This window comes from Berghia stephanieae, chromosome 1 (genome assembly GCF_034508935.2).
Source record: "Berghia stephanieae isolate SIO BIC M18660-M18661 chromosome 1, UCSD_Bste_1.3, whole genome shotgun sequence".
NCBI lineage: Eukaryota > Metazoa > Mollusca > Gastropoda > Nudibranchia > Aeolidiidae > Berghia > Berghia stephanieae.
Window position 1 is genome coordinate 87,378,903 of NC_088360.1, and position 22,552 is coordinate 87,401,454.

Below are 22,552 nucleotides of genomic sequence, written 5' to 3' on the forward strand. Positions count from 1 at the left end.
CTCCTGTTTCATCCTCAATGCTATTATTCAATCACTTACAATTTATACAAAACATACACCAATGGACTACTGATTGCAAACTAAATACAATGACACAAACACATGCAGCTAGGCGTAGAAACTTGACAGGCCAATCAGCGCTGATCGCAATATTTGATCGTTGCTGATTGGCTGCTTAATTTCTGTGTGACGTCATGGGATGCCATGGAATCCCCACCGACAGAGGCAATGCTAATTCACAGACATATTATGGGGTACCCCATTCACCCGGCGCCTCTCACTCGTGGCACATGAAGGCAGTTGAGTGAGATGTGTAGTGTAATGACCTTAGCGAAACCTATGTGTGCTATGGTAATGACTAATGACGTGTGTAATGACATGTAATGGTTTCCTGCCATATAGGACAAATTGGCGATTTTAATGCCAAGTTTCACAATTCTGATATGTAAAAAAAAATCTTCACGCACAATTAATTTGGTCGGATTTAATATCACTCTTGTGTTGCAATTTTCGCAATTTCATTGTCAAATGATGAAAACTTGGTGATTTGAGGGGGGGGGGGATGCGGGGGTTGACAGCGATTTTAGAGAAGATCCATTTCGCGATGCGAAGGCGTGCCCAGGTAGCATCGCAAATGCTGCTTTTTATAGCTGCTGTTTGCGCCATTTTCACATAAAGAGTAGCAGTTGTGATACGACTAAGCCGTTAAATAGCACATGAGTTGCATCGCAACTATAATTTTTATACAGCTGCCATTTTTGGAATTTTCACTAAAAAGGCAGTAGTTGTGATGCTTAGTTGCGACAGTCATATCGTTCTTGCGGCTGTTTTCAACGCTGATTTTTCACACCATTTCACTAAAAAGCAGGAGTGAATCGCACCGCAACAATTACTTGCACACAGCTGCCATTTTTTGAATTTTCAATAAAAGCGCAGCAGTTATGATACTTAGTCGCGAGTGAGTCACATCGTTCCTGCAGTTGTTTTCAAAGCTGCTTTTTTCACACCATTTCCCAATAAAGCAGGAGTTGCTTTACAATTACGCCATCGGATCGCAACAATCTCTCCTTTTATAGCTGCTATTTTTACTATTTTCATATACAGCAAAAAAAAAGCGTGTCGGGAGAATGACTATAGTCAGATGCGGTTATGTGAAATTAAAGCCGTAAAAGGAAGCCGTTGTCAAAAAAAAATCACAACTGCTGCGCTTTTATTGAAAATTCCAAAAATGGCAGCTGTATAAAAAGTAATAGTTGTGTTGCGACTCACTCCTGCTTCTTTATGAAATGGTGGGGAAAAAGCAGTTTTGAAAACAGCCGCAAGAACGATACGATTCAGTCGCAACTAAGCGTCACAACTGCTGCCTTTTAATGAAAATTCCAAAAATGGCAGCTGTATAAAATAATAGTTGCGGTGCGACTCAGGTGAAGAAGTATACACAAACTCCTAGTATAAAACGAAAAGCAAGAGGCGACAAACAAAAAAAATACGGGAACTTTGGGTTTCAATAATCCAACTTGGCATCCATATCTATCAGGCCCCGTTTTGAAAGAAAACGAAAAAAGTCATGCACACACACACACAAACTACACACGATGCCGAATGAAATCCCCAGTCTGAAAGGACACGCTCGAAATCTTGGACACGCTGGTCGCGAACTTGACATTTCCAGCAGCCAAGGAAATCCCCCATGACGTCAGACTTGTGATCGGCGCTGACTGGCCTGTCAAGTTTCTAAGCCTAGCTGCATGTGACACAAACATCGTGAAAATCCATATTTATAAATAAGAAAGAAAGAAGAAGCTATCAAAAAATAAAAAATAAGGTCACAGCCACAGGCCCTATTTCAGGTGCCCATTTTTGAGTCATGCCGGTATCAAAGTACCTTCTAAAACATGCCTTTACTTGTTGCAAACCCTAATATCAAAAGAAAAAAAAATTAACAATTCCTATGCAGTCTGCAGTAGGCTGGGTAGCCTACACTAAGACTAAGACACTGACAGTTCTTGGCTACGTAGACTTTGAATCATTTATGATTCATCTGCTGATCTATGTGTTTTTAATTTCTTCTGGTTACTTAGTTGGTTTACTTATTTGTAATTGCCACTGTTGTAATTGACGAGGGATGAGTTTTTAAAATGCAAGCCTCCAAATTGGAGTATAATAAATGTTTTTTACATGGCTAAAGTCAACCACTCACTACATTTTTTTTTCTTTGATAAAAGTTTATGTATTTGTATTGTTTCTTTTTTTCAGAAACCGTTGAAAACTGCAAATGAAGTTTTTTCTTTACTTTCCGATTCTGGGATGATAAAGAAAGCAAAAGACAAGACTGAGGTAACTACATTGTTAATGATATGAAGGTTACATAGTTTTCTAGTCATTGATTAATTAATAATTATCTATTCAAAGACCTGCTTTGTTTGATTCATGGAATATGTATTATGACCGAAGCCTTTTCTAATTGGCTGAGATGACTCGGCTAGGTTTATGCTTTAGTTTAAAACAAGATCCTTTTTTGCTCTGAGTTGTCGTTCTTAAGTATGCTCATAGTTTAATGCTATTATCTGTCATCTGCATATTTTGCGGCCGCAAATTCCGGGCCCTTCCGCAAATTTCACAAAATTGGCAAAGTTTGGCAAATTTTCCGATTTTTGACATTTTTTTTCTTCTGAAAAAACGTTTTCTTGTGATTTCTTTTTCACTTTTAGCTGGAATTAATGATATTATTTGTCAGGATATAACGGGCAATAGATTTCATTTGAAACACCATTTTATCTAAAAGTAAAGTTGGAAAAAATTGGAAACCATTTAATTTTCATACATTTTTTTCAAGGATTATGGGGAGTTTAGGGGTTAAATATCATATCACGTCTAACTCTGCCCCGCAATTTTTTGGCAAATTTTGGCACTTTTGGCACATTTTGACGTTATTTTTGGCAAATTTTAGGCTCCTATTTAGCAAAAAATGCAGATGATAGTATTATGTTTGTGTAACAATGTACCTTTTTTTTTTGGTTGACTGTCAGTCTGGGTAGAGCCATTTGAGAGATGCCAGATTGGAATGCACATATATATAGCTGCATAAGTCTACTTCTAATCCTCTATTCTAATATATTTTCTGTTCCAGAATCAGAGATGTGCGAACTTAAGGCCTCCTCGTCGTGGTGGACAAATTCCTGAAGAAATAGGCAGTAATTGCAGTAAGTTTGATTTTATCATTTTCATTTTGCTTTTCTAACCACTCAAACCAAAAGGAATATTATTACCTCTTGAATGCTTGTCAACTTTTACATGGCATTCAAATGCTCAATTGAGGGTCCCTTGAGATCAGTTGATAGAGTTGTGGCCTATCACACAGATATCCCGGGTTTGATTCCAGGTTCAGGCAAAAAAGACATTAGAATTTTTTCCAATCCCCCTACCTATCCAGCAGAAAGTGGGTAGCTGGATATCATTAGACCTATTGGAAATGGGTGTAAAGTACTTTTCAAAAGACCAGTGTCCTATCCAAAGCGTAACAAGAAATTGCTACTAGTCAGCTCCGAGCTACAGGGTTAGGCTCTGGTCTTATTGGCATGAAGTCCTTTAAGGAGTTACGTATTTGAATGCCTGTTTACTCACATTAAAGATAAGAAAAAGAAAGTAAGTCATTACAGGCCTAATAGTAGCTCATTTTGGTTTCTAATAATGTGTATTACTATTACATTTCATATAGTCTATCACTAACAACTTTCCATCGGTTCTTAATTAACTTTGGACAATCCAGCTGGGTTGTCATAGAGTGAGCCAAAAATATCTTATTTTCCCCTCATTAATGAGAAAGTTCACTGCCAGGCCAAACAACCAGCAGTGCTCTGCAACAAAGATGAAAAATTATTGTTGATAATCTTATCATAGAAATCATATCCTTTCTTTTAGATACTGCATTTTGAAATGAAATAATCTTTTTATCTCTCTCTTTTTCTCTTTCTCTCTCTCTTCCTCTGCCTCTCACAATATTGAGTTTAGAATGATGGCATTGCTCTTTCATTTAGTCTGTAACATAAATGAAGATGGTGGGGGTCAGTTATAGAAAAGAGTTTTGATTATTGTACTTTCATCTCCTTGATTTAATTCTCTAACCAAGTTAGTTTTCAAAGACATAACCAGACTATATGGTTAGAGAATTACATCTACAATATATCTGATGTTTGCTTCTCTGGAGTAAAGAGAAACTTCATTTCAATTTTGCACACATGTTTTGATATATACTTTTCATGGTCATTTCAGAAAAGGACAGTGAAGACGAATATGTCCCCGAAGGCCCAAGAGAGAGTGCTTCTAGCTGCAAAACAGACAGCGATCCAGAGGATACTGATGACAAAGGTAAATAACCTGTGATGAGGTGTTTTTAGTGAAATAGAAAAGATACAAATACAATGCCGAATTAATTCTGTCTTCAGAAGAAATATGCGATACATCATGTTCCGTTTTAAAAATGTTGCTGTTTGGGGAATAGTGAATGACGCATTGGACAATTAACTAAAATATCACAAATTTGAGTATCAATTTGTTTACAGTGGAAGTCGCATTCAACGAGGTCTTTGGGACAGGGCCCCTGACCTCGTTGAATGCGACCTCTTGTTGAATGCGACTTTGTCCTAAACAAGGAATATAAATAATGAATCAGTATGAAAAAGTTAGATTTATGATTTAGCTTCCTTGACGAGCACATTACGGCACCGGGATTCTTCTGGGTTGTTTCTTTTCATTTTAAAATTTTATTTATTTACATATTTAAAAAAAAAAAAATTTTGCATTTCAATGCATGTATTTTATTAATAAGATTAGCCCTTGTCCTTTATTCATACAAAACTGAGACCATCACAATTAACACTAAGTCTGTGTGATGAAATCTTAGCTGCGCATGACCTAACCATGGCACTACACGTCACATGTCTGCTGCCAGCATCTCCTCATTCATCGAAGTAAATACACCTACCCATCCTCTCCTCGCCTCACAATTTCTACCAACCCACTCCATAGAGGGACTACATGTTGTCTATGACTGACTCACCTCTTGCCTTACACATAGGAATACCTACCAGATAAAATTCTACACGACACACGGCTGAGTAGCATCATACTACTGTAAACCACGCACTACACATTGGACAACATGAGACGTTCGTTTTGTGGAGGCAAGCAAACAGTGACGTTCAAATGAAAGTTGTGCCACTCTGTGGGTAGCATTGCTCTGGCCTGAAGCCAATGGTCTGGCCTAAATGACCTCGTTGAATGCGACTTTAGGAGCTAGGATGCTCGTTGGATGCGTTTTTATTTACTAAGAAAATATAGGGCCGGGAATCGGGGATTTCTGAATCCCTCGTTGAATCCGACTTCTCGTTGAATGCGACCTCGTTGAATCCGGTGCCCACTGTATTGAGTTAGAAGAATCTTGTACATTATGTTAGATAATTGATATCTTTTTTGTGTTAAAAATGTCTTAAAAACCTGAAAATTAAACCCAACAAACTGTTTTGAAGATACAAGCAAGCATCATTCCCTCTTACAATCTTATTTCAGAAATGGACAGTGAAGACGAATATGTCCCTGAAAGCTCAGGAGAGAGTTCTTCTAGCTGCAAAACAGACAGCGATCCTGAGGATGCTGATGACAAAGGTAAATAAGAACCTGTGATGCTTTAGATTTAAAATCCAAATACAATAAGCAGGAATATACTCTAATTTACCCATAATAGTACGTACTTTGATCCCTTGAAACCTGTTTGTAACTCATTTTATACTGTGACAACACTGGTGCAATCCCACATGTCACACAGATGTATGGCCTTGAGCATTAGTTGTATTGCATGGTTATTACCAAATTGTTTTATGAAGAGAAGAATGATTTTTTTTTAATGCCTTGAGATAGTCTACTATTCTATCCAAATGAGTCAGTTGTAACCAGTCATGTTAACCTACAAAATTGAGACAGCACTTTTTTTTGGTGAAATATTTCACCCCGAGAAGGGGAAATGATTTTTTGGTTTTCCGTGAACCATATGTCGTTGTAAGAGCAGCGGCAGTGTGTGCAAATAACCTCTCCCAAGGTTCAATTGCAGTGCCAAAAGTGGGACTCGAACCCAGATCTCCCATATCACAGTGCAATGGCTTATCCGCTCGGCTATTGCGACACACTTGGGGTCTACATGGTATGCATAAGTACTTTGAATTGCACAACAGCAAGTGAAGTCATGTTTTTTATTTTTGCATTTTCAGACCCCAATGAACACCAAAGAAGTCCTACAACTGCAAGTCTAGTTTGTGTTGCAGAGAGTGAGGTAGAAAGTGGTAGCGAGTCTGTCATCATCCCTCTCCCACAGCTCGATGATCAGGAGGCTGACCTTCCACAGAAAGCAGATGACATGACTGTGCAGAAAATGGTGCCAGGAGGATCGGGGGGTAAAAGAAAATGGGACAAACGACATTCTTGTTTGTATTGTGGTAGACTTTATGCTAAAATGGCTAGGCATTTAGAAAGTGTACATAGTGGGGAAATTGAAGTGGCAAAAGCTTTAGCCCATAAAGTAGGTACCAAGGACAGAAAGAGGGAATTGCAGTTATTGCTTCATCGTGGGGATTTTAAACACAACAAAACAGTGATAGATGCAAAAAAAGGTTTTTTGATTCCGGCTAGAAGGCAACCAATAACTGACAACTTAGAGGCTTTTACAACCTGTGAAAAATGTTTTGGACTTTTTCTAAGGAAGGATTTATGGCGTCACAAGAAAAAATGTGCTGCCTTCAATAATGAAACCAAAAGCTCAAAGAAAAATACAAATTTTCTTTTACTTTCAAGTAAACAGGAAGACGATAATAGTGATTTTGAAGAAAAGATTTTAAACACAATGAGTTCCGATAGGATCTCCTCCTTTGTCGCCATGACAGTGTCATTTTGCAGTATGGGAAAAATCTTTTTTCTAAATTTTTAGACCAGCCACATCAATACCAGTACATAAAACAAAAAATGAGAGAAATTGGCCGTTTTTTGAATGAAATGAAAAACGAATGTGAAATTGAAAATATTACACAGTGCATTGACCCCTGTTATTTTCAACTGTTGTCAAAGTTGTCAAAGTTTTAGCAAAGTACAATTGCATCACTGGAATTTATGAAATACCTTCACTTGCTTTAAAGTTAGGCCATTCCTTAAAAGCCTGTGCAGACATTTTGAAATCAGAGGCTTTGCAATCAGGAGATACTCTATTAGAGAAACAGGCTGAAGCATTTACCAAACTTTATTCTTCTGACTGGTCACATCAAATATCATCGAGAGCTCTGCACACTCTTCACAAAAGAAGATTTAACACAGCAAGAAGACTACCTTTAGCAAAAGATGTGCAGCTTTTATATTGTTTCATTAAATCCAAGTTAACAGATGCAATAACACAATTGCGTGAACACCCAAACCCAAATACGTGGAGAAATTTAGCTGAGATTGCTCTAGCACAGATGGTTCTTTTTAACAGACGAAGAGGCGGTGAGATGCAGAGAATGAAAATTGAAAACTATCAGAATGGATTGGCTTCAGGAAAATCTCTACAAGGGGAAATCCTGCAGAGTTTGAGTAAGTTTGAAAGAAACTTAGCCAAACAACTCGAAAGGGTAGAAATTAGAGGAAAGCGAGGGAGACGAGTGCCAGTTCTTCTACCCAAATCTCACAAGGATAGTATTGACTTGCTCCTCGATTTCAGACAATCCAGTGGGCTTGCTAACAATAACCCATATGTTTTTGGTGCTATCGGTGAAGGTGAAAATGTACTTAGAACTTCAGATGTTCTCAGGAAATTTGCCACTGCATGTGGAGCAGATCAGCCAGACTTATTGACATCTACAGCACTTAGAAAACATATTGGAACAATATGTCAGCTGCTTGATTTGAAGGAGAATGAACTGGAAGCATTGGCTGCCTTCATGGGGCATGACAAGTCTGTTCATAAAGAATACTATCGTCTTCCAGAGGACACGATGCAACTTGCTAAAGTTAGTAAGATTCTCTTGCAACTGGAGAAAGGAAAAATTGACAAGTGTAAGGGAAAGAATCTAGACGAGCTGGAATTTGCTGAAGACGAAGCAATTGATGGAGAGAATTAAGTGCTGATGAGGATGACCTTGACGACTGCGTTCAAGGCGGTGACACAGGATGTAGCAGCATGACCCCTGATAGTACGACGATAATGCCATACACTGAAAACTGTCAGGAGGCTGATACTGTTAGAGAATCTCATAAATCAAAGAAAATCACAAACAGAGTAGTGAATAAAGAAAGGAAAGGGTGGTCTGAGGAAGAAAGAAAAGCTGTTGAAAAGGAATTAGGGAATTTTTTCTTTTTAGAAAGATTGCCTGGCAAAGCAAACATTGAAAATGCTATGAGAAATTCTCCAATCTTAGCAAACAGACCCTGGAGACAAATCAAATATTACATAAAAAATGTTCAAACTAGAAAAAAGAAATTTGTATAGAAATTTGTTCCCTATGTTATTGTATGTACGGTAGTACATAAACTAAGCATTATCTTGTTGTCGCCTTGATGTACAGACATTTGTTGTTAATTCAATTAATTGGTACCTTATGCAATTTGTGATCAGTACTTTTTCCTCCGACCTCCTCTCTCTCTCGTTCTCTTTTCTTTCTCGCTCTCTCTCTCTTTATAAAAATTTCAATACTATGTTGTTTTTGACATCAACTTAAAATCAATATGAAAACATGAACATATTTTTTTTTCAATAATGATACTGATAATAATATGTCCAATTACAGGACAATTTGTTGTTGATGATAATAATGTTATCTCTGACCATTATATTGTGGAAAATGTCAAACCAGATGAACACAAAAGTATTCAAAATTACTTTTTATTTTGTCTCGTTATACTCGTATCAATGAACTGAAAGTGATTTTAGCCAAATAGTCCTTAAACCAAAACAATTTGCAGAATAGTTATCAAAATCATTTCTGTTAATTAGACCAACATTCCTATTTTGACATTTGTTAACTTGTATAAAGTGATGTTTTGTGATTCTATCTTTTTCCACGTCATTATCTTTGCTTATTAGACGAGTTAAGATCTAGGCTTAATCAAACTATTGAGAAGTCACATTTTCATTCCCCGTTCTGGCATACCATTTTATTCAATAAAACATTAGATGCATTGACTTGCTAAAATGGAGTCAATTTTACCAATTGTTTAATAATGATTAATGTGTTTGTAAAAATACGCCCTGGTGCGCTAGCAAATTACCTATCTGTTCCTTTGGTTTTCAGGGTCTCACCTCAGATGTTTTTGCTTGCGCTCTTGAACACACAATTCAAACCACTGTTTATTAAGTTTTGTTTTTTCCGCCACATATATCATCATTATTATAAAAATTGTTTATGCTTCTTTATCGTCAAGAATGGACTATTTCTTGTTGTATTTTCGTTATATGGGTTCGAGCATCTCAAACGGTAGAGCACTGTCTATTCATTAGGACCCGAATTTAGCTTCAATGAGAGCTGTCTTTGTTTCTGCCCTCTCTATCCAGAAAAAAATGGGTACCATCGTTGAATACTAAGACACGTCCAGAAAAGTTATGTGGCATAGACTAGCAGCATCCCATCAATAATGCAAAAAGTAATTTTTGTCATCCCTTCTTACACCTCAGAGAGCAAGATGTATACTCTTACTAATTTTTGAGTCTTCCTGCTCTCATAGGACTTTCGTTTGAAATTAATTAAGATTGGAATTCAATATTTCCCTCAGTTATAGTATGGCTCTTTTCACTCTTTTCTGATAATTATCATGGTATATACAGTGGAAACTCCCAATAACGACATCGCTTGGGACTGGAAGATTATGTCTTTATTGGAGTATGTCGCTATCCAGAGTTTTTATTTTCACTACGAACATAATTTAAGTATAAGATTAGGGACTAGAGATTTGTGTCGTTATCCAGAGAATGTCGTTATTGGGAGTTTCCACTGTATTTAATAAGATAATTTTAAAATTTCCCCAGAATCAACTTCAAATCTTTATTAATCATTATTTGGCATTATTATTTGGCTATGATTATGAATAAACAAACCTCATTTAAAATCAACATATTTTTTCCGTCTTGATGATTTGACTGGATTCCACTGAACACCCTTTATACTCCTTATGATTATATGTCAATGTTCAGAACCCTACCCTTGGCATTGAGGGAGAACTTTCACTTGGTCAGTTCTACATGATTCGAATGTGTACAAGATAGATTGTTATCTGACATCAGGATCCATATGGTAGTTTAGTTGGTAGATACCTGGCCTGTAGTGTCATCATTTCAAAGCCTCATGAAGACAGAATTGTTCTGATATCATCTACTGAGCAGTGAATGTTTGGTTGCATTTCATTCTGATACAGACATAGTGACTAGAAAAATGATATGCCAATAGTAATGCAAGTCGGGTACAGCCTAAGGTTAGGAACATTTTGTTTGGAGTATCCCGATCTATCTTAATGTCCTATTTCTTCTTTTGTTTTTACATTCTTTTCCGTATAGATGGGCATCTAATTCTCAAGGTCCTTAGAAGTAATGTCTACTGTAGACACACATCAAAGGTTCCTGCTAGTAATGGCCACATTTTAAACTCCCAAAGGTCCCTAGAAGTAATGTCTACTGTAGACACACATCAAAGGTCCCTGCAAGTAATGGCCACAGTTTAAACTCTCAAAGGTCCTTAGAAGTAATGTCTACTGTAGACACATCAAAGGTCCCTGCAAGTAATGGCCACAGTTTACACAGGTCCTTGCAATAAATGTGCACAGTTTACACACCAAGTGAGTCCCCACTAGTAATGCCCTGTCTCATCAAGTCCTCACAATGACTACACAATGTCCCTACAATGATGGTGTAAAGTGAGGCCCAAACATACTCTAGTCAAACCTTTGTTATTTGACGTATTCTAAAAAACGACACCTGCCATCATAGACGGCTGTTTTGTCCACCAATACAACGTATTGTATGTTTCCTAAACCCACTGGAAATAGAGGTACCCACAAGTCATGTGTGAAATTATGGTCCTGACAAGTCATGCCATACAAGTATGTGTGTGTGTGTGTGTGTGTGTGTGTGTTCTTGTTGTTGTTGTTTTGTTTTTTTTGTTTTTGTTTTTTTGTTTGTTTTTTTCTTCCAAAGTAATGGCTGTCAGATTATTTTGATACTCGCTTTATATTTTTGGTCTCAAGAATTTATGCCATGGTCATGAGTGAATTCCTTGTCAAAATATAATCACTGAAATAATGTGTTTATCAATCCTAATTTCATATTTTAAAGCTAAGAGACGGGTCTAGTTACTTACGCGAGGGCTGTTCGAAAAGTAAAAATGAAATTGGCATAACTTTTGAAAAAAAAATAATCTTTTTTAAGTTGTCAACGATAAATGTTAGGAAAAGCTTTTATCTTGCGCATGTTGCAGTTTCAGCCCTGCTGATGAAGGCAATAATAAATGCTTTTGTTTTCAAGATGACCTCTCCAAAGGCTGGTCAAAGCTGGAGGTCAGAGATGTTCGACTTTTGCTCAAAGAAGAAAGAAAACCCTCTGAAAAGTACAATAAAACGATTAAAATCTATAGGAGGAACCAAGTTGACGTCACTCAGCAAGTTGTTATTGTTTTTAGACAGCCATTTAATTATCATTTCTCACTAAATTATATCAATCAGACTATAAACCCAAAGGTTACACTTAGTTTTGTGTTTAGGTGTAATAATAAAAAATGATAGCCGTCTCGAATTAGACGGGACCGACGTGTACATATATGCAGGTCTGATATTCGAACGCAATTATGGGCCTGGTTTAACATTGTTATAATGGACAATATTTTGAGTCATGTTTTGTTTTTGTTTTTTTGGGGTTTTTTGTGTGTGTGTGTTTTTTTTTTTTTAGTTTTCCATTTCAACAATGAGCCTATAATGAATAGAATTCCATAGTCGTAACGTCACTTCCTTCCTAATGACGCATGGTAACTTAGCAACACTGGCTCTAAGCTATCGGAACAATGGCGGACGCCCGTATGAAATATTTCTCCGGCGAGCATAAAAGCGCATCCAGAAGAAAAAAAAACCCATAAATTTGATCATGTTTTGACTTTTACACATTCGGATCACAAGGCATATGAAAAGTTCTAGCCATCATGAAGAATAAAAAGTAATGATTTTCTTTGTTTAGAACCAAGATGGCCGCCGTTGCCGGGCTGCGTGACATCAGACTATTGAATCCAATTGGGCTATTAGACATCCGGGTTTCTAAAGTTGAACTGTTTCACAACTATGCACCCAAAATTTGTAAATGATATAATATTATCATTCCCATTATTTACTGTTTCCGTCTAGTACTCGTAGATACAAACGTGTGGGTTAACTAGTTCTTTTTTTGTGAAATAAAAGTAAGCGTTCAAGAATGATTATCCATAACTATGGGAACGTTTGCGTCACCATCTTGAAACTAATCAGGACAGATATGGTTGCTTTTTAGACCATTAGCAAAGTTGTTTAAAATTCATTAGGGCTTGAATTAAATTTCGATTTTTTGAATTTTGTTTTGAAAAATGTGAAAAAAAAGAAACATTTGATTTTATTTCTATTAATTCAGATTTTCAAATTAAAAATATAAACCCCGACAGGACTTTTGAATCACCCTGTATCGTGAAGAATGTCAGTCATACTATATATATATATATATATATATATATATATATATATATATATATATATATATATATATATATATATATATAAACATATATATAAATATTATATATTAAACTACAGCGTTTTCTATCAACGGCTTATTTAATTTCATTGATATTTTTAACATTTTTAGTTTGAAATTTTAAACAGTTTGAAGTTTTGGCAGGAATATAAATATACTCTTCTCGAGATAAATATATTAAGTTCATCTTCACGTGAATGTAATTATAATGTAATCCAAAAAAAAAAAAATATTTTGAAAAAATAATTTAAAAGAAAATAAAAAAGATAATAATAATATTAATAATAATAATATTAATAATAATAATAATAATAATAATAATAATAATAATAATAATAATAATAATGATAATGATTATGAATATAATAATAATAATAATAATAATAATAATAATAATAATAATAATAATAATAATAATGATAATAATAATAATAATAATAATAATAATAATAATAATAATAATAATAATAATAATAATAATAATAATAATAATGATAATGATAATAATAATAATAATAATAATAATAATAATAATAATAATAATAAATAATAATAATAATAATAACAGTAGTAGTAATAGTAGTAGTAGTAGTAGTAGTAGTAGTAGTAGTAGTAGTAGTAGTAGTAGTAGTAGTAGTAGTAGTAGTAGTAGTAGTAGTAGTAGTAGTAGTAGTAGTAATAAAAATAATTGTATTTTAGATTATCAAGACCGTGGACTGATTTAGATCAATCCGATTTATTATATGATATATTTTCAGATCTTTATCTTCCACCAATGTTGCTCCCTAATTCGATGCTTTGTTATCTTTGCTTATTATGGTGTCAAGAATCATAGTTTTTCATTCTTTAAAATATTGTGTTAAAATTTCAACGATGTTTTAAAAAATCGGCATCTTATGATTTTTGAAATCTTGAATTTAAAACGAAGAAAAATATGTACGAATTGCTTTTATCATTATCTCACCACCTCCAAAACAGTTTTGTGTCGAAGTGGTAATGATAAAATAAAGTAGTCCATCAGAGTTATTAGGTCCGTGGAGCCAGAGTTTATCCCGATAGGTCAGTTGGTAGAACACTCGCTTCACACGCTTCACACGGGTGCAGTCGAGATTTTTTTTCTTCTGATCCCCCTGTCCACCCAGTAGTGAATTGGTAGCTAAGTCTGTTATATTTGGGGGAAAGTACTTTGTGATAGACTAGCGTCCTATCCGAAGGATAGCAATCAATTGCTATTGTAAGTTTCACGATATTGAAACCGGGATAAACTCCGGCTCCCTGGGCCCAATGTCTCTGAAGGACTACTTGAATGTGAAACGGACAATCTCATTTGCTTGCTACCCTTTAGATAGGATGCCAGTTTATCGCAAAGTTGTTTTTTGTCCCAATCACTGCTGGGTAGACAGGGCGGGTTGGGGGGGGGGGGGTGCAGAATAAAAGATCCACCCCACCCAGGATAATCTCGGCCCCTTTGCTTGTTTAGCGAGTGCTCTACCAACCTAGCTATCGGGACGGGCTGCAGTGAAATACGATGCTGAGCATTGAATTTATAGTCAGGTTAAGGTTAAATTTATGCATACAATAAATATTGTTTCATAAAGTGCATAACCGTCCCCCTCTTACACACACATACACCCACCCACACACACTCCCCCCCCCCCCCCCCACATATATATATATATATATATATATATATATATATATATATATATATATATATATATATTTATATATCCCATGTAAAATGATGGCCCTCCGAATATGGAGATGGATAGGACATGTCCTTAGACAGCTAAATAATAGCCCTCGCGTGGGCATCAGTTAGCAAGAATAATGTAAGAAGACCTCGAGAAATACGGGAAAGAACAGAAGAAAAACGGTGTCTGCATCCAAAAGGGGGCTATTACTGGATAGCCTGAGAAAATAGGTTCATGCCGTATTCTCTACCTGGAGTGATGGGAATAATCAATATCAGGGATAAAAATGTTGATCCTAACACCCAAATAATAACTTGTATTGCATTGCAAAGTTCTTGCAAAGTTTGAGGACAGAATAAATATATCTGTATAATATAATTGACGCAAACGTTGATAGTCGGTATAGTAGTCAGCCACACACACACACACATGACCCGATAGATGGGGTTGCTTTGTTTTTATTACGACCATATTTAACAAACGAAAAGAGCGTGCAGAGCACTCTGTCGTTTATATGGAAAATCCAAGTATAGTATAAATCCTGGAACATTCAATTTAAATTATTGGCCACAAAACCAAATGTATAAGACCGCTTTGGCATTGCTCGTTAGATTATTGAATCTATACATTTCATTGTTGTATTTTGTTTGTTCTGAATAATATATATTGATTTCTTTCTTTTTTCATTTAAAAAAAAAAAAAGAAGAAGAAGCTTGATTCACCCGCCGCACTTCACCCTGCCAAAAGTGTAATTCTACGGGGAATAAATCATTTTATTTTTTACTTAGAACTCTCTGCAAAGAAAAGGGTTTATCTCCCCTGAAAACCGGGGGTTGGTGACGATGACAAGAGGAGGGAGAAGAAAATAAAAGAGGAAATTACTGAAATAATATCATATTATGGAAGGAAAGAAAATAGTGATGGGGGAGTACGAAATTATACATTTCACTGAGGTTTCTGTTCCATTTATAATGACTCTTTGGGTTCTGTTTCTGAGGAAGTCTTTAATCCACTCGAACACCTTTCCATCGATACCCATGGCCTTCAATTTGGTCCCAAGTCTGTTGTGGGGGACACTGTCGAAGGCTTTTTGAAAATTCATTTAAATTGCATCAATTGATCCTCCTTCGTCTAGGATATTAGTCCAGATTTCCACTACATCAAGCAATTGTGTTGTACACGACCTCCCCCGTACAAATCCATGATGTTTATCATTGATTAAATTGTTTCCTTCCAGATGATCTACCCCATTCTTTTTTATATATTCCGCCATTAATTTGCAGACAATACATGTTAAACTCACTGGTCTATAGTTGTTTGGTGCTGATTTCTTGCCTTTTTAAAAGATGTTATAAACTTGAGCTTCACGCCAGACTTCTGATATTTTGTCAGAATTGCATCATAATAATAATAATAATAATAATGATAATAATAATAATAATAATAATAATAATAATAATAATAATAATAATAATAATAATAATAATAATAATAATAATAATGACAATAATAATAAAAATAATAATAATGATGATGATGATGATGATGATGATGATGATGATGATGATGATGATGATGATGATGATGATGACGACGACGATAACAATAATAATAATAATAATAATAATAATAATAATAATAATAATAATAATAATAATAATAAAATAATAAAATAAAAGAAGAAGAAGAAGAAGAAGAAGAATAATAATAATAATAATAATAATAATAATAATAATAATAATAATAATAATAATAATAATATAATATAATAATAATAATAATAATAATAATAATAATAATAATAATAATAATAATAATAATAATATAATAATAATAATAATAATAATAATAATAATATAATAATAATAATAATAATAATAATAATAATAATAATAATAATAATAGTGATGAGTGATGATGATGATGATGATGATGGTGATGGTGGTGATGGTGATGATGATGATGATGATGATGATGATGATGATGATGATGATGATAATAATAATAATAAAAGTGGACTGATTATGATTCGAACCAGCTGCATACCGCACCAAACATTACCGATATAATACAGAATCATAGGAAAATGAATAAAGCAGGAACGGTGGTGTATGGGTTTCTGTTTGTTTTTTTATTTGGGGGGGGGGGGGGGTTTAAGGTCCGATAAAAGTCCCTACCACCGGTTCCACCACCGCCTTCATCATCTTCTTCACCATCATCATCATCATCATCATCATCATCATCATCATCATCATCATCATAAGGGGGAGAACGTTTCAAGCTCTAGGCCTACGGGGATTTTCGTGAATATCAGGCTTTTGGCGTTTTTTTACTTGCCGTGTCTCTCGTTTGTTGACAACACTGTTTACGTTTTGTAGCGGGAAATGCAAGGCTCCATTCTTGCTTTCATTTTCGCTGTTTCTCCCTCTCCCATGCAAAATCCCAACTGATTTGTTTCATTGATATTTTCTTATTCATTGGAGGAAAACAATGGTTCCTTGATATTTCCATTCTTGTTTTGTGGAAGGAAATGTCTGTATATAGTGGGAAAGAAAGCGGAAAAGGCCAGTCAACATTGACATTGGTGAGAATCGCCTCCTCCACTCCAACTTCCAACTTCAACTTCACTCCGTCCTTACTTTTCAATTTTCATTATAATTATAATCAAAGTCAAAGGATGGCGGATAGAATTGAATGTCTTGATTGATTTAAGTTGCTCTCCTCAATAGTCTTTAACTTTAAGCATAAGTGTTTCAGAATTTTCAGCCTATGGTTATCTAAATTTGCGAAGTCGGTCGACTAATTTTTTACAGTTTTTACTCAGTTACACAGTGACTTACTTTTACTTTTTTAATTTTTAAACTTCTACTTCTCCTCTCTCTCTCTCTCTCTCTCTCTCTCTCTCTCTCTCTCTCTCTCTCTCTCTCTCTCTCTCTCTCTCTCTCCCTCCCTCCCTCTCTCTCTCTCTCTCTCTCTCTCTCTCTCTCTCTCTCTCTGTGTCTCTCTTTCCCTCTTCCTTTTTTTTTCATCTCTCCCTTCCCTTCTTTGTCTCTTTATTCTTTCTCTTTTTCAATTTTTCATTTTCTCCACACCTACCCTCTTTAACTCTTTACCTTTCTCTCCCTCCCCCGCCTCTGTGTTTAGTTTATTCTCTTCAACGACACACTCATCATATTAGCAGTAGCAGGCATCGATGTATTATCACATTTTAGAGAGGAACTGAGCAAAATTTCAAGGTTCTACCTTTGTCATCCAAGTATCCAATCTTACTCCAATAAAATACAAAATTTGGGACTGGTTTGGACATAGTGTTCAAGGCAGAAACACTGAGGATCTCTTTATGATGTCGGTTAAAGAATGAATCTACATACGGATAGTAATGTTGGAATGTCAGAGAAGAATGAAGTCAAACTTAGACTGTAAACTAAAGGGTTAATATATGTGTCATAGGCCAAGGGAAAAATATTCTGTAATAATTCACAATTAAATAAAGGAAGTGTCAATTGCCGAGTGAGTCCTTGGTAGTTAACCGTACATCAGCTGCCAAGGAGTCAAATTGGAACTCTTCAGCTGCATGCTGTGATATCAGTCGAGCCTCAATTTGCGTGCATACGAATTTCGAATTCTGTCACTTTCTTCCAATCATTCATTCCTTGTCAATCGTGGAAAGGACCGAGTCTACCCTTGTTGGCATTTGTTTTTAATTTTTATGTCTTTTCATGAATTCCAAGATGAGTTAAAACCATATCAAAACAAAAATTACTGTTGTTTTTGGATTCAGTGGGAAAAAAACAGGACGAAGTGACAAATCCCTGCCAATTCCTAGGGAGGAGGGAAGGAGAAAATTAGTAAATGAAACAGAGACAGAGATAAAGAAGAAAAAATAAGAGTACCGCTAATATTATTATTAACGTATCACTATCACTCCATACTCCGTGACCGTTTAGTGTTGACGATTTACCAAATGGCACGTCTGAGGCAAAAAGAGGAAATAAGAGAATAAAGTAAATGGAGAGAAGAGAGAAAGAAAATCTGAGAAATAAAGAAAATGAGTATGTGAGAGAATAGGAGAGTGGCAGTTAATAGTAGATAGTTGACGATTTACGAACTGGCACGGTCCATGGCTAAAACTAAAAGTTAAAAGAGGGAATGAGTGAGAGAGAGCGAAGAAAATGGAAGAAGGGAAGAAAAGAAAAAAGAAAACGAGAGCATTAATATTAATAACGAGTGTGTGTGTGTGAGGGAGAGAGAGAGAGAGAAAGAAAGGAGGAAATGACAGAGAAACACGCACAGAGGAAAAAATGGCACTGAGAGAGAAAAGAGAAAATGACACAGAGAGAGAGTGTGTGAGAGAAAGAGAAAATGACAGAAAGAGAGAAAAGAGAAAATGACAGAGACAGACAACGAAGAAGAAGAGAAAATAGTAAGAGAAGAGAAAATGAGAGTATTAATTAATATTAATGTTAATATCAATCCGTAGCAATACATCACTTCGTGACACTAACGTTTCTTCGTGGCAGTTAAAAGTACACATGCATAGTTGATGAACTGAAACAGTCCTTGGCAATTGATGCTACCTTAAATGAAACTCAGCTCCACCATTCAACCATTTAACGGCTATTTTAAGTCTACCTCCTTAGATCATGTTTTATCAATGAATTCCCAATCACATTACTGTTACACTTGTCGTCTCTTGATGAAAACAGTTTGGAGTTCAAGTCAGACGGTGACAAATTATTCAAAATTAAAGTCAGTATGGTTGTTAAAGGGTAAATGAAGTCCTTTGAATTGCCTTGGTATAACAGATTGAGAGTGGCATTTTAATTTACTATCAACATATAATCTACAACACACTATACTGCATGACCTGATTTTCTATTTTCTTACTTTTCTTTATAAAATTAAATTTCTATAAATTTTGTCAATTGTTTTTTTTTTGGGGTTTTTTGTTGGGTTTTTTTTTGGGGTTAAATTTGTAGGTTCTTTACACTTCCTGAATTTTATCAAGCCTTACTATATTTTATTTTCTACATGTAAAAACATCTCTCTCTTTTTTTCTTTTTTCTTTTTATTTTTTATCTTCTCATTTTTATTCTCAGGAGGATACAATACTTTCTAAAGAGGCTGTTTTGAATTTCAGTATTGACTCGGGTATGGAGGACCCACCTCCTCAAAGTCAAGGTGAGTTTTCGTGGTAAACAATAGTCACTCCAGAAATCATTTACTTTTCCAACAATCGCTGTTCTATATTTGATTAGGCAATTCCAATTAATGCTGTCAAACATTATTCTATTTGATCTGGGCTTTACTTTTTAAGAATCAATTTTTCTCTTTCTGTTGTATGGCAGTAACTATAGTCAAGCTACAATAGATCAGTGATGGTAATCTTCTGCTGAATTTTGGGATTTTAACAGATTTTGATGTGTCAAATATTTTCCTCTGATAAAAACTCAGGTTTCAACGGTTGTTAAGTGGTGGATCTGTGGAAAAATCACCATCATGTCTTGTGTCATATTTAGACATCTGTGCTCAGTTGCATGACTTTTGGTGACTGTCCCATTTGTTTGAAGTCAGTCTAGACAGAATGGCGCCATAATATGTCAAAAGTGACAATTTTTGGTTTTAATTTGACTGATGGACCAATGAATTGATGCACTTTCCTCTTTTTTGACAAATTACAGGGCTGAGAATCTTCCGCCTAGAGGCGGATTTCCGCTTAAACGGTGTTTTATCGCCGCCCATCACCATCACAATACCGCCTTTTAAAAAGACTCACCACAACCACTACATTAACATCCCTATCACCATTACTACTACAACCACCACCACCATCATCCCTACAACTACCACCACATCATCATCCCGACCATCACCACCACTACAGCTACAACCACTACTACTACAACTACCATCACACCATCATCCCTCAGTGATGATAATCTTCCGCGGAATTCCGCGATTTTAGGATTTTTCTGAAATTTTCAGCTGTTTTTGCCGTGTCAAACATTTTCGGCTAAGAGGTAGTTAAGCTGAAAAATCACCAATATGTCTTGTGTCATTTTTTGACACCTCTGCTCTGCTGCATGATTTTTGATGACATTCCCATGCCCATGACATTAGTCTAGACACACTGGTGCCAAATGTGAATAGTGGTACAATACCCATGATGGCCTAGGATGAAAAGATGATCAAAAGGGAAGGGGATGGAGCAAATGGGTGTCAATATTTTTGTACCATTTAGCTTTGTACTCCTTTTTTGTTTGTTTGTTTGTTCTGAATTCAATTGAATTCATTACAACTTATCTCTAATTACCAATTAAAACAAAAATCAGAGTGGTCTCTCTCTCTCTCTCTCTCTCTCTCTCTCTCTCTCTCTCTCTCTCTCTCTCTCTCTCTCTCTCTCTCTCTATCTAATTATCTATCTATCTATCTATCTCTCACTCTCTTTCTTTCTTTCTTTTCCATATTTTATTTCTCAGCCAACCTTCTAACTTCACATTATTATGTTTATAGATATCGCTTTGTAATAGAGAGAAAATACAACAGTAAGTTTGGCTGATCGATTTAAGTAATAATTTTTTTAAAGGCTTGATTTAGATTCGCTCATTTGATGGAATATGTTTTTGATTAAAGATTCTTATTCATAAGCTGCATAACCACAAGGTTGCAGTAATGCACACACACTAGCCGTGTTTGTAGTATAAAAAAATACCTCCTTTTGGCCAAAAGTTTATTATAATCTCTTGATATAGTGGGAAGCATTTTAGAGCTCTACAATGTTTAATTGGAAATGACAATTTTAAAAATTATATTTACAAAAGTCAGTTTATATCTTGTGATCAGAATAGACGTGTTTAAGAAGTTAGTAATATATTACATAATATTAAGTAACACTGAATAGCTATGTTATTTTTTGCATTAGATTTGGGCTTGACAGACGGGCCGATAGATTTTCCTCCTTTTTTACAAATTATCATTATCATCACTGATCCCTACCACCACTACTACAACAACCACCACCACATCATCATTCCTACTACCAATACAACTACATCCTCCGCCACCACACCATCCCAACTATCACTACTACTACTACCACCACATGATCCCTTCCACAACTATTACAACCACCACCACACGATCATTCCCAACACCTCTACAACTACAACCACCATATCATCATCCTTATCACGACCCTACTACAACCACCACTGCATCATCATCCCTACCGCTACCTTTTTTAACTGCAAGTACAATATGTTGTAATTACACTTTCAACTTTTGAAATTCCTCCAAGTGGTGTCAGAAATTATTGCAAGACGCATTTTGGATTACATCTCAATAGATTTTAATGAAATTTAAATTTATACGTTATCGTGGCATAGATGGGTCTTGAACTATTCGCTGAAAAATTTCCTCCATTTTCGTGACCAGTCAATCTCACTCCTGAACCATCATGACATCGTGGCCATCCCCACCACAAATATCACGACTACAAAAGCAACTATCACATTATCATCAGTAACACCATCCACAACCACATCATCACTGTCATCATTATAATTAGTACCACCTCTAGTGCAAGCACCACTATAGCATCATCTTCCTTGTGGGATCTTTACTTGCATAGATCAGAATTGCTTTCTGTCTTTGTCTTGGCTTGATCCTTTTCCTGGCCAGATTCATTGGCAGGGAGGGAAGCAATTAAATGTATAGTCATGGATTTTGGGAGATGATATGTTTGTCCTCGTAAATCATCTCTCTTTTGTGTGACGTTAGATTTGTTGTTCTAAATTTTGTATTACTCTCACAAGGATTCTGTGCTTGTGTCTTGGTGAAAGTTTTAGGTGACTACATTGATAGTTTGATCTTGGAGTCCGTTTCTCTCTCTCTCTCTCTCTCTCTCTCTCTCTCTCTCTCTCTCTCTCTCTCTCTCTCTCTCTCTCTCTCTCTCTCTCTCTTTCCATCTATCTCTCTTTACACAAACACTCATAGACACACAAATCAATAAAGTACACTTATTTGTTTAGTCCTGATTAATTTTCATGTTCATCCTCCACTACTTATCAATAACAGGTCATCACAA

At 35.5% G+C, this 22,552-nt stretch overlaps 2 protein-coding genes across 2 annotated transcripts in view; both read left to right on the top strand.

The window, feature by feature from the left end:
• Positions 1-1,555: 1,555 nt before the first annotated feature.
• LOC144960406 (uncharacterized) lies at positions 1,556-10,123 on the top strand. Its single transcript, XM_078893489.1, has 5 exons — positions 1,556-2,337; positions 3,131-3,203; positions 4,273-4,368; positions 5,569-5,664; positions 6,264-10,123. The coding sequence occupies exons 1-5, from the start codon at positions 2,179-2,181 to the stop codon at positions 6,974-6,976; spliced, it is 1,137 nt and encodes a 378-aa protein (XP_078749615.1). The 5' UTR covers positions 1,556-2,178; the 3' UTR covers positions 6,977-10,123.
• A 6,715-nt stretch (positions 10,124-16,838) lies between these two features.
• LOC144960415 (uncharacterized) overlaps positions 16,839-22,552 on the top strand; it is a 33,253-nt gene continuing 27,539 nt past the window's right edge. Inside the window, exons 1-2 of the mRNA XM_078893499.1 lie at positions 16,839-17,050; positions 19,566-19,647. Coding sequence (XP_078749625.1) covers positions 16,997-17,050; positions 19,566-19,647 — 136 coding nt within the window. The 5' untranslated portion in view covers positions 16,839-16,996. The remainder of the gene's footprint in view (positions 17,051-19,565; positions 19,648-22,552) is intronic.